Source organism: Gossypium arboreum, chromosome 1, assembly GCF_025698485.1.
Source record: "Gossypium arboreum isolate Shixiya-1 chromosome 1, ASM2569848v2, whole genome shotgun sequence".
Classification (NCBI taxonomy): domain Eukaryota; kingdom Viridiplantae; phylum Streptophyta; class Magnoliopsida; order Malvales; family Malvaceae; genus Gossypium; species Gossypium arboreum.
The window spans coordinates 17,133,126-17,145,367 of record NC_069070.1 but is presented as its reverse complement, the minus strand read 5'-3'; the positions used below and the strand labels follow the sequence as shown (position 1 = coordinate 17,145,367).

At 35.1% G+C, this 12,242-nt stretch overlaps 2 protein-coding genes across 2 annotated transcripts; one reads left to right on the top strand and one right to left on the bottom strand.

Moving 5' to 3' along the window:
• The first annotated feature begins 216 nt into the window (after positions 1 to 216).
• Positions 217 to 2,748, top strand: LOC108482134 (protein NRT1/ PTR FAMILY 2.9-like). Its single transcript, XM_017785240.2, has 4 exons — positions 217 to 510; positions 591 to 808; positions 901 to 1,463; positions 1,532 to 2,748. The coding sequence occupies exons 1-4, from the start codon at positions 423 to 425 to the stop codon at positions 2,433 to 2,435; spliced, it is 1,773 nt and encodes a 590-aa protein (XP_017640729.1). The 5' UTR covers positions 217 to 422; the 3' UTR covers positions 2,436 to 2,748.
• Positions 2,749 to 4,516: 1,768 nt separating this feature from the next.
• On the bottom strand, positions 4,517 to 10,707 carry LOC108482960 (ATPase 11, plasma membrane-type). Its single transcript, XM_017786083.2, has 21 exons — positions 10,423 to 10,707; positions 10,228 to 10,330; positions 9,985 to 10,104; positions 9,802 to 9,900; positions 9,568 to 9,705; positions 9,311 to 9,445; positions 8,828 to 9,214; positions 8,622 to 8,741; positions 8,407 to 8,526; positions 8,181 to 8,303; positions 7,973 to 8,077; positions 7,700 to 7,844; positions 7,303 to 7,467; positions 6,959 to 7,197; positions 6,770 to 6,802; positions 6,560 to 6,641; positions 6,120 to 6,280; positions 5,611 to 5,796; positions 5,348 to 5,530; positions 5,076 to 5,254; positions 4,517 to 4,994 (listed from the first exon to the last, which is right to left on the bottom strand). Exons 2-21 carry the CDS (start codon positions 10,279 to 10,281, stop codon positions 4,898 to 4,900), a joined length of 2,871 nt encoding a protein of 956 aa, XP_017641572.1. The 5' UTR covers positions 10,282 to 10,330; positions 10,423 to 10,707; the 3' UTR covers positions 4,517 to 4,897.
• Positions 10,708 to 12,242: the final 1,535 nt, after the last annotated feature.

Sequence of the window (12,242 nt, the reverse complement as noted above, 5' to 3'; positions counted from 1 at the left end):
AAAATTGATCATTGTATATCAACATCACTATCGAATTATTTTACCATGACAATTTTAATATTATAAAATTCAATTTGAATCTTGAAAACTAAATACATTTTAGAAACTAAATTTAGATTTTTACAAGATTTTATGACGTACCTTTCAAACTGACAAAGACTTCGATTTAGAGACGGCTATGGAACCCTTATGTTCAAAAATCAAAGTCTCGGTTTCACATTATGAGCCATTGTCATCACCCACTAAGAATCCAAACAATGGCAAATTTACAACACGTGCCATAGAAAGCTGGTAGGCATTGATGACTTTAGATCTTAACATGTCCTGACATAAAAATTCACAAATTAATCTACGTTCAAAGGGACGATAAAACTTATAAATAAGCTTGAAAAACATCAACTTATCCCTCAACAAACCTGAACATGGAGAAGACTGAGAACTGTAGTGCTGCAACTACAGATGAACCACAGATGCACTATAGAGGAATTAAAGCAATGCCCTATGTCATAGGTAAGAGCTCTTTTTGTGCTTTCATGGTGTTTCTTTTTTTTTTTTTTTATCTTAGGTTTTTTTTGTACCCTTCATTACAGGGAATGAAACTTTTGAGAAGTTGGGGACTACTGGTACTTCAAACAATCTTTTGGTTTATCTCACTACCATTTTCAACATTAAAAGTATCTCAGCTACAAATCTTGTTAATGTTTTCAATGGAACATGCAACTTGGCTACCTTGATAGGTGCATTCCTTTCCGATACTTATTTCGGCCGATACACCACCTTGGGATTTGCTTCCATATCTTCTTTTCTGGTATACTGATTTTGTTTTGAAATTAACCTTCGTAATCTCGTATGCCAACTTAACCCATCTCTAATGGTGAAATTCTTTGTTGTTTGATGAAGGGAATGGTTCTACTTACACTAACAGCTGCAGTCTCAAAGTTGCACCCACCGGCTTGCAATAAGTCGAGCGAAAATGGAACATGTGATGGGCCAACACCATGGCAAATGACATTTCTGATGAGCGGTTTAGGACTTATGGTGATCGGTGCCGGTGGGATTAGACCATGTAACCTTGCCTTCGGAGCAGACCAATTCAATCCCGAAACCAAATCCGGGAAGAGGGGTATAACCAGTTTCTTCAATTGGTATTACTTCACCTTCACGTTTGCCATGATGGTATCTTTGACGATCATCGTTTACGTACAATCCGATGTGAGCTGGGCTTGGGGTTTAGCCATTCCTGCCTTCATGATGTTCTTATCATGCCTCATGTTCTTCATTGGGACCAAAATGTATGTGAAAGTGAAACCCCAAGGTAGCCCAATCACAAGTGTGATTCAAGTCATAATTGCAGCTGTTCGAAAGAGGAAATTGAAGCAACCAGATGAACCATGGATCTCACTTTTTAACCATATCCCTAAAGCTTCTATCAACTCCAAGCTCGCTTACTCTGATCAATTCAGGTAAATATTCAACTCTTCGAATACATATTCATATACCACACTCACCTAACCGACTTATTTCGAAATAGGTTTCTAAACAAAGCTGCAATATTAACCCCAGAGGATAAAATCAACTCAGATGGATCAGCAGTGAATCCATGGAAACTTTCCAGTTTACAGAAAGTGGAAGAAATAAAATGCTTGATTAGAGTTGTTCCTATATGGGCATCAGGTATTATCTATAGTGTAGCCATGGTTCAACAACAAACATACGCAGTCTTCCAAGCCATTCAATCCGACCGATACCTCGGGCACACAGGTTTCAACATCCCGGCGGCCTCGTTCGGCATCTTCACTATGATCGGCGTTACGATATGGATACCGATTTACGACCGTTTAATAGTTCCATGGCTCCAAAAGTACACCAAAAAGGAAGGAGGAATCACATTACTGCAAAAGATGAGTATAGGCATGGTTCTCGCCATAATCACCATGGTTATATCCGCCATTGTTGAAGATAGAAGAAGAGCCTTAGCTTTGAGTAACCCCATCGGCATAGATTCAAAGAAAAGATCCATTTCTTCACTGTCAACAATGTGGTTAATCCCTCAGCTAACATTAATAGGACTCTCCGAAGCATTCACATTAATTGGTTTAATCGAATTTTACTACAAACAGTTCCCTGAAAACATGAGAAGCATTGCTGGATCATTCACTTTTATTGGCCTTGCATTATCGAGTTACCTCAGCAGTTTCTTGATATCAGTTGTTCATAAGATCTCGGAAAGGTCCCAAACAGGTGACTGGTTGCCTGAAGATCTCAACAAGGGGAAATTGGATTATTTTTATTACTTGGTTGCAGGGCTGGAAGTAATGAATTTAGGGTATTTTATAATGTGTGCAAATTGGTATAAATACAAAGAAAGTGGTAGTACTGGAAATGGGGTTGAAGGTGATGACGATATGGTGAAGTTGCAGAGTGATGGTGTGTGAAACTTGAGCAGCCATTTCTGCAATAATGCATGGGAAATTTCTGACCACGACTGTCAATCATTTTTATGTATGGTTATAGGACTATAAAGATGTTATGTATTTGTAGTTGAAACTTTGTCCCTTAATCTTGGCTGTCGCAATATTAGGAATCTCCTGCTTCTGCTCCTGTTCATGTCATTTTATATCATTCACCAGCGTAATCATAATCACGTTATCATAGTAGGGGTGAATTCCAAAAATTGATAATCCATCTGGACGGTTTATGAGTTGCATTTTATTTAGTATATAATTTATTTAAATTTTTATGATATAATTTTTTTATATTTTTAGAAATACTAATGAAAAACATTTAAAATTTTATAAAATAATATTCAGAACTCATAAAACAAACCTTATTCTTCAAAAATAAGTGTAAAATTTCAAAATAAAAATTGATATAAAAAGGGTTAGCTCTTTTACTACTCCCATGTAGACTCAGCTTTTTCTACCCAAATAAATAAGAAAAGAGACAAGGACATTTATGATATATTGGGTTTAAATTATTTTGGTTAAAATATGTTATTAGTCCTTGTATTTTTATAGATTTTGAGATTTAGTTCAAAATTTAATCTTCCTATTTTTTAATTTAAAAATCTTAGTCCAATCATCGTTATCATTAGTGGCTTCTATTAAAATTTGTCAATTTAACAAATTTATTTTTATCAACTATGTCACATAATATGAAGACGACTTAATCCATGTGTCACATTGATAAATTTAGATGGAAAATTCTAATAATACTAATTATTAGAATGAGATTTTAAAATATTTGAAGTAGAAAGTTTAAATCTCAAATATGGTGAAAATACCACCTCATAATGTTTTATTAATCAAACAATATTGTGGCATATGGTAGCAATAGAAACCCTAGGAAGCTTATGAGCCTCCCAATTGTTATCTCCACTCAGCCATCCCACATCAATACCTCAATCACGGATAAGATTTCTGCATTCAACTATAACAAATAATATATAATTTATCAAATCTTATAATCATATAAATATCCTTATTTTATAAAAAAAAGAAATTAATTAAACTTTTGATAATTTCACAATTGATGTATATAGATTATTATTTGATACACAAACACAAAATGGTGAAAATTTTGAACTTCACAAATGAGACTAAAAGATCTCATTTATATAATATCAATTAAAGATACTTACTAATTTTTTAACTTTATTTATATAATTAACTATTTTTAATATTTGTATATCAAATAATTGTCCTAATTAATTTATCAATCTGATTGGTATATCAATTCTAAAGGTGCATTTAAATCAATAATGAAATTACATTCATTAGATTAAAAATAATAATAGCGGTGAAATTAGTTATTATAGTACTAGAATTGAATATTGTAACAATAAATTTAAAATTAATGATGAGATACTTATTTAAATTTGATAACAACAATAGTTACGATATGAGAATACAAAGCGACCATTAAAAATATTAAATTAAAATATATAATAAATTATTAAAAATATTAAAAAGTAAACTTAGACTATATAATAAAAATAATTTATATTTATATTAAATAATAAAGGCTAAGTTAAAATTATATTTATAGTAAATTTATAATAAAAAATATAAAAGTTATAGATAAAATCTCTTTCTTTAGTGATATTGAAACTGGCGGATAAGAACGGTTCAAATTTATATTATATTACATCATATGAGAATTAAAATTATATTTATACTAATAAGCTCCTTTACGGGTTGGTGTCACGGAATAATTAATTACCAATTCAATTAGGAAATTACGAGAATATCATTTTGTAATTAAAATAAATCATATTATTGGGAGTATTTTAAATTATGATAAGATTTGAATCCATGCTAATTAAAGTAAAAAACCTTTAAATTTATCACTTAAAACAAAGTTTTATTTTGATTTCTTTATACGCACAATGTATTATCTCCGCACAATTAATGATAAAATCATGATAAATAATTACAATATGATATATTAATGTGTTTTAAGTTTGATTTTACTTATTTTTATTGTTGTAACATCTTGTTATCTTTATTGTAAGATATTTATTCTAAATTTGTGATGAATTCTTATTTAAAATAAAATATGGAGTAACAAAATGGAAGTACAACAGGTCGGACACCTTAGCCTCACTCGAAAACTGGAATTATCCGCAAAAGTTAATTTGGGTTCTTATTTCTACTATCACAGTTTTGTTTTTTTTTGTTTTTTTTTTGGTTTTTTTTTTTTTAATACAACAAAAGCAAAACACATGGTTTTTTACTACTAATATAAACATAAAATGCCATAAACAATAACCTTTCCCTTGTAAAATGGCGGACGGGATTAAGGTAATAAAAGATACATATATTAGAGCTTCACTCTCAGGAAAACGCTCCCTTTCATTACATTTTCCACTATTCCTTCGGAATACCATTCCCCCACCTTACACCGTGTACGCTTGCTGGATTGTGTCTATGTCCAGGTTCTTCAATCTCACCACCGATTCCACATGCCCTTTCAGTGTATGCAGTTCTCTCAACCTGCCCAATAATAAAATACCATTCATCGCAACATCCTGGCTTTCTTAAACACAATGGCTCATGAACTCAACAACTACTTACCTAGCAATTTCTGCTCTCCTTTTGGCTTCCTCAGCCATTTGGTTCAGCTCTGTGAAATGGGTTCGCTCCGTAAACATCTTAGTATCAGGTGCCTGCAAACCATGCAATGTTCTCTGTGCATGCGCCCATTGAAGCTCACGTTGCTCTTTTCCGAAATCCTTTTGCCTTGTGAAAGCAATCTGTGCATCAAAAAGGAATTCATCAGATAACCGAATATGACGTATAAGACAACGACAATAACAATGGACAGGGTAGGAAAGCGGGATGCATACCCTTTGCTCAATAACAAGATCCCACGCCCGGCCACTCAAAGCATAGCGAATGAAGAACTTGATGAAATCAAGTGGGATATAGAAGATAATATTATAAAGCCAGATCACACCAGCCCAACCCCATCCGATCCCTTCAATTGCAGCAAAGCTCCAATTGGCATACACAGCAATAAGAGTAGCAATCTATTCATTGACAAAAGGAATGATGAATTTTTGCCAGCATTAACAAGAAACATCATAGTATTTTCAAACAATTGACTCACCAACTGAGCTATGACAAAGGCCGCCAATAGTAGTAAACCCGGACGCTCAACAAAGGACCAACTTCTAGATCGAGTTACAAATATTAGGGCCTGACTTATAATGCTCACTTGCAAATATACAGCTGAGGCAAGCTTTTTGATGTCATCATGAGCTGTTTTCTCAAGAGTTGCCACCCCAAATACACGCTGCCAAGTTGAAACAATTGATCAAATATACTGAAGTGCAAGTTGAAAGAATCGCACTAAGTCTAGATTATCTGATACAAACATATTATAACTACATTTGCTAAGTCTAGTTCTCCAGCAAGCAAACGGAAAAAAATTAAGAAATAAAACAAATCCCAAAAATCAGCCATCAAATATCGACACTCTAGTATGAAGTGCTAAACCTCCTATGCTTGGAAACACAAACAACGGTGGTCAAGGTTGCCAAGTTAATAACATAAACAATAAAACGTAGAGTTTAAACTAACATATAAATCTTCCAACCCTTAAGACAGGTCTCATACCGGGAAAAAGTTGGTCTTGTATGCAGCCCAAAAGAATATAACCGTCATTACTGCCAAGTAACTACCAAGAACAATTCCAGTAGTGAAAATTTCCGCCAGCTTCCAGCTATCTGGTAGAGGTGATGGTTTGACCCTATCTTTGGATATCGTCATAATGGTACCTAAAATTTGATGAAACTATTCAGTTGACAACAGTAGTCACAGTAAACTCATACCAGCAGCAACAGCAACCGACATTAACATTTGTGAAAAAAAAAGTTCAATAGACCCAAGGGAGCACAAATGGCCAAATGGAGGAATCAATACATGTTCCTAGGAGAGCTAAGATGAAAAGTTGATGCTTTGTTAAGTTTTAAACTTGTCAAGGTGTTTTACATATCCAGTAAGATTTGGTACACAAAAGAGAAAAAAAAAAGTTTTGGTTGGAATGGAGAACAAACCATCATTGAGGATAGCAATAATAAGCACCATGAATGGTGGAAAGTCGAATTTCCAGATGAGGGCCAACAGCATGAATCCCAACTGTGATAAAAGGTAAGCATAATAAATTTAGAGATTTGATAATATCCATCTCAACATCCTAAAGCTCAAAGAGACAAACAAGGGATGGGAGAGGCGAAACAGTTAGAAGAAAAAAAGCTTCCACTTACCACAATACGGATCGTGATGGAAACTGCATAAATCTGCCCACAAAAAAGACAAAAATAAGCACACTCAGAAGAAGTAACCACATCCTGCCAATAAAGGAATGGCAGACTACAGAAAAAATTTATTCTCAACAGCATTTCCAAAATCGAACTGAGTAAATTAACCACACATCAGAGTCACTGAGAGCATACAGTGTAATTTTTCATCCTTTGGAAAATGGCACGACTGGTCAAGACAGCACTGATGATGACACTAAGTCCAGGTTCAGTAAGGACAATGTCAGAAGCACTACGTGCTGCATCAGTTGCATCAGCCACAGCTATCCCGATGTCAGCTTTCTTAAGAGCAGGAGCATCATTAACTCCATCGCCAGTCATGCCACAGATATGTTTCCTGGCTTGCAAGCGTTTCACAATTTCGTATTTGTGCTCTGCAGCAACACAATTCAGTGAAAATTGAAGAAACCAAAAGAAAACCAAAAACAAGACAATTTATGATGTAATCAAACAAAAATCTAATCTCAAACGATAATTACCAGGGAAAACACCAGCAAAGCCATCAGCTTTCTCAATTAGTTCATCAACTGGCAAAGCAGCTATAGATTCATCCTTGTCCTGTCCTAACAAAGCAGACGAAGGATACATGTTGGTTCCCATGCCCAAACGGCGCCCAGTCTCCTTTCCAATTGCCAGTTGATCTCCTGAGAGAAGTTTGCCATTCATAAACTGGAATTAATACAATGCCAACATACTTGAAAACTATATATAATAGTATCACATCCAAGGAATCAACGCTTCATTGCACGAAATCAAAGTCCATCCCACCATCCAAGATATATGACAAACTATATATGTCCTCAGAAGCTTTTTTCATTGCTCCGTTTCCTCTACCAGAAAAGTCAATAACCACATTCAGCTGCAAAAGAAACCCACCTGTAATCATTTTGACATTTACTCCAAGGTTCAAAGCTCTCCTAATTGTCTCGGCACTATCATGACGAGGGGGATCAAAGAGAGGCATGAGACCAATGAACTGCCATGGACCACCAGGGCTCTCCTTTCTTCCGTCTGGAACTTCCTGCAGTTAATGAAAAAAGTGACACATTTTGGTTAGTTATGATTTAATTACAAAAGACAGAAAGATACGACAGCAGATAGCAGTAGGCACATACTGCTAGAGTAATGAAAACAAACAACAAAAGTTACCTGGTATGCCACTGCAAGAGATCGTAAACCTCGTTCAGCAAACTTATCAATGACTGCATGAACTCTTCTCTCAATGTCTGTCTTATTGTGTGCAAGATGTAAGATCTAGAAAGCATTTCAAAAGCAAGGGTTTAGGGTGATATAAAAAAAATTAAAAAAAGAAAAAGAGGGATCAAATTCAGGAATAAAGGAAGGAAGAACACGCTACCTGCTCAGGTGCACCTTTACTAACTCTGTGCATTTTGCCATCACTGTCAATATAGGTTAGAGCTGTTCTCTTATCAGTAGGATTGAATGGAAGGAAGTGTACTTCCCGAATGCCTGCACGTGCCTGTAAGAACCAAAAGAAGAAGATAAAAATACTCTGCAAGAAAATATAGTGGAAAAAATAATAAACCTGATAGGTAAGAACATCACGGGATTAGAACAATTACCTCCTTTGGATCAGCCAGCATACCAACAATTGCAGAATCTATAGCATCTTGGTTCTCTGTTCTAGAGGCTCGGGCCGCCATCAGAACTACAGTGTCTGCATCTACTCCTTTGGCAAACACCTGATACATCAACACAGACACAATTACAAACAATGAATTGCCTTCTGCGGAGAAAACATGCGGTTACAATCAGATAACATAGATATCCAGCAGACCTCAATAAGATTTTTGTCAACTGTAAGTTTGTTCAGTGTCAGTGTTCCAGTCTTATCACTACAAAGAACATCCATGCCCGCCATTTCCTCAATTGCAGTCATTCTCTTTGTGATTGCCCCCTGTAGCAATAATAAACAAAACTTCAATGGATACCAAATACCTTGCACCAAGGTCGATTAAAAATATTCAAACAAATCCAACCAACCTGCTGGGATAGCCTATGAGAACCGATAGCCATGGTAACTGACAAAACTGTAGGCATGGCAATCGGGATCCCACCAATGAGAAGGACAAGAAGATTGTCAATTCCAGGACGGTAATCCCGGTCTTGAATTGGATACATCACAATTATCTCTATTACCATCCCAACTGCAATAGAACATATGCAGAAGTTTCCTATTGCTGTCAAGACCTTCTGGAAATGACCAACTTGGTTAGTGGTATCAACAAGGTGAGCCGCCTTCCCGAAGAAAGTATGGACACCAGTGGCAATAACCACAGCTTCGATCTCTCCTTGTTTGCAAGTAGAACCAGAGTAAATCCCATCACCAGGTCCTTTAGTTACAGGAAGGGACTCTCCCGTTAGTGCAGACTGCAAATACCAAAATTGCAGTCAGTAAAAACAACTAAGATTTCAATAAATCAATATTAAGATGGTAAGCAAAGCAACAGTTATATTAAAACCTACCTGATCAATTTTAAGCGGATCACCCTCAAGTAATCGGGCATCAGCAGGAATAATATCACCTAGTTTGATACTTATTATGTCTCCGGGAACCAAAATAGCAGCATCTTGCTCGTTCCACCTTCCATCTCGAAGAACCTTTAATTAAGATTTCATTAACGATTAACAACGACAAAGAACTCGAAAAAAATCATAAGAAAACTGCAGCCTATAGCATAAAGCAGATACACAAAGCTCCTAACAAGAAACTCGAACAATACCTTTGCTTTAGGGGCAAGACGAGCCATTAATGCGGCGGCAGCATTACCAGCATTATTTTCCTCGATAAAACTGATGGTGGAGTTGATGACAAGCAGAGTTATGATACCAACAAAGTCTTGCCAATCTGGTGGCTTTCCCTGCAATAGATAGAAGATAAATCATCAATAAGAACCCTGAAACAAAAAGATCTTGGAACTAATTTTGATATAGGACTAATTAAAAGAAGCACTCACTCCTCCATTTGCAAGAGCAATGGCCATGATAGCAGCAGCTTCCATAACCCATGAGAGAGGATTCCACATAAAGCCCAAAAACTTCAAGAATTTGCTCTCCTGGATGGTAAAGAGGCTTAAATCAGAACTCAGAAAACAGAAGGCATAGAAAAGTTAAAGGAATTGTAAAGATAAAGACAGTACCTTTTTCTCTTCAAGCTTGTTGTGTCCAAAAATGGTCAGCCTTTCTTCAGCAGCCTCAGTAGTGAGACCTTCTCTGCTACATCTCAGATTCTCAAAAACTTCTTCAATGGGTATATTTTCCTGTTAAAAAAAAAAACAGACAATAACTCATAATATGAACCAAAAAGAAAAAAACACTAGTGAACATGAAACATATCATAGTTCACAAGCAAAATCCATCAAAGTTTGGTCAGATCTATTTACCAAATCCACAGTTTCCTTCAATACAGCCTCCAAGACTTCATTTTTATCCCCCATTTTCTCTTGCTCTTAACTCAAGACTCCCAAAAAGATGAACTTTACCTCGCTGCAAAAAATAAGAAAAAGAAAAGAAGACATTACACAACTACCAAGAAGAGGAAAAAAGAAAAAGAAAAGTTGAAAGAAAAAAAATGATACCCAGTTTTCAAAAGGCTTGATCTTGAATTTAGATTACTGTTGAGGAACCAAAATGAGAACAACCCAACAACTCCAAAACTACAACAAACCAGGAAAAAAGAAAAAGACCAAACAGAGAAGAAGAACCGCTTAAAGAAGTAATGGCGGTGTTGTTGTTGATAACTTTTTATACATGATTTTTATATACTATATCCAGTACTGCAGTGAGTAACAGTCCTATCATTTTCTATTAGTTGTTTTTCCTTTTTCTTTAGTTTTTTATTTTTTTAATTTTTACTTGAGAAAAAACATCCAAAGCCACCTGACTGTAAATTTATACTACCATAAATGAATTATATTATACTGTCTACTTTTTCTTTTCTAAATTAAGAAGGTTTTTACCTCAATATTATAAAAAAAATTTATACATTAAAATAGAATGTTAGTCAAATTAATTACAAAATGATATATTTTTTTTAGGTCGTGCCTATCGATAGGTATATCTAATTTTTTAATATTAATTTTTTCATTTAAAAATTATTATTATATATATTTTTCGAGTTAGTATACAACCCGTGTATATGGAAGTATACATACATGTTGTGCCTTTCGATGGCTCAACTAGTTGAGCCTATCTCGACAAAGACGACTAGTTGTGCCTTCTTGGTAGGCACAACTGGTGGAGCCCATATGCTTAATTTTTCCCTATATATTCCCCCGAAAATTAGATGAAGAACATCTAAAATTTAGCGACAAAATAAAAGTAAGAAGAGAGTGAGAAGAAGGAAAGAAAGGAAAGCAAGAAGAAGGATAAGGTATTTTAATTTATTTTTTTAAATAGGATGTAGAATTTTGTTAGAAATTTTATTATTTAAAAGTTTGTTAGACTAATAATTTTGTTAGCTTCTGAATAAAAAATTTTGCATTAAAAATTTTATGTAACTTTTTTGCTATTCGAAACTATTTTGAGAATTTTGAAATTTTTTTAACAGATTTAGTATTGAATATGGAGAATCAGTTTTTCGTATGCGTTTATTTTGATGGAGAAATTTTGACAATAAGCGTAGGATGTATATTTGAATGTCGCAAACAAGTAGCAATGAGATTCAATAGAAATATCTCTTTTGATAATATGAAGGAAAAAATTAGTGAAAAAATTTATAAACGTTGTGAGAGAAGGATCTCGAAACTTTTCTACAAGTTTCCAGTTTCGACGGATCCCATAAAATTCACCGAAATGGAACTTGTAGACGATGAAGACTTGGAGACAATGGTCGCTCTTTATTGTGGGACTTGGAGCAACTAAAATGCACCGATTCAGTTATTTGCTGAGTTAGCTGGTGTGGAGGAAACTGAAGATGCAACTCTATTAGGTGAAGAAGATGGAGCTCAAGAACCGTGTATGGTGGTTCCGGTATCATACGTTGGTAGTCAATCAACTATACATGGGATTGACATTGATCTTAATGTCGCAGAGGACCGCGTGGTTGGTGATGATGTATACCATAGTAGTGATCCTTCTGATCATGAAGTCGATAGTGAAAGTAATCCCGACGTGGATGAAGTCCCGGATGATATTGACGATGAAGGCGTGAATGAGGAAGTAAATGTTAATGCGTCTTCAGTCGGGAACCAGATTCGTCGTATTGTGATACATAATAATCCTGGGGTACACATGTCTAGGATAGACCCCGATGCGGCGCATGTAGCCGAGTTCCCAAAGTACCCTGAAATACAATCTGCTCATCGGATGGCAGTATATTCAGATCCTGAGGAGTTGTTCGTAGGCCAGAAATTCGAAAATAAGGAAGAGTGCGTATTTGCCATTAACCGGTATAGTA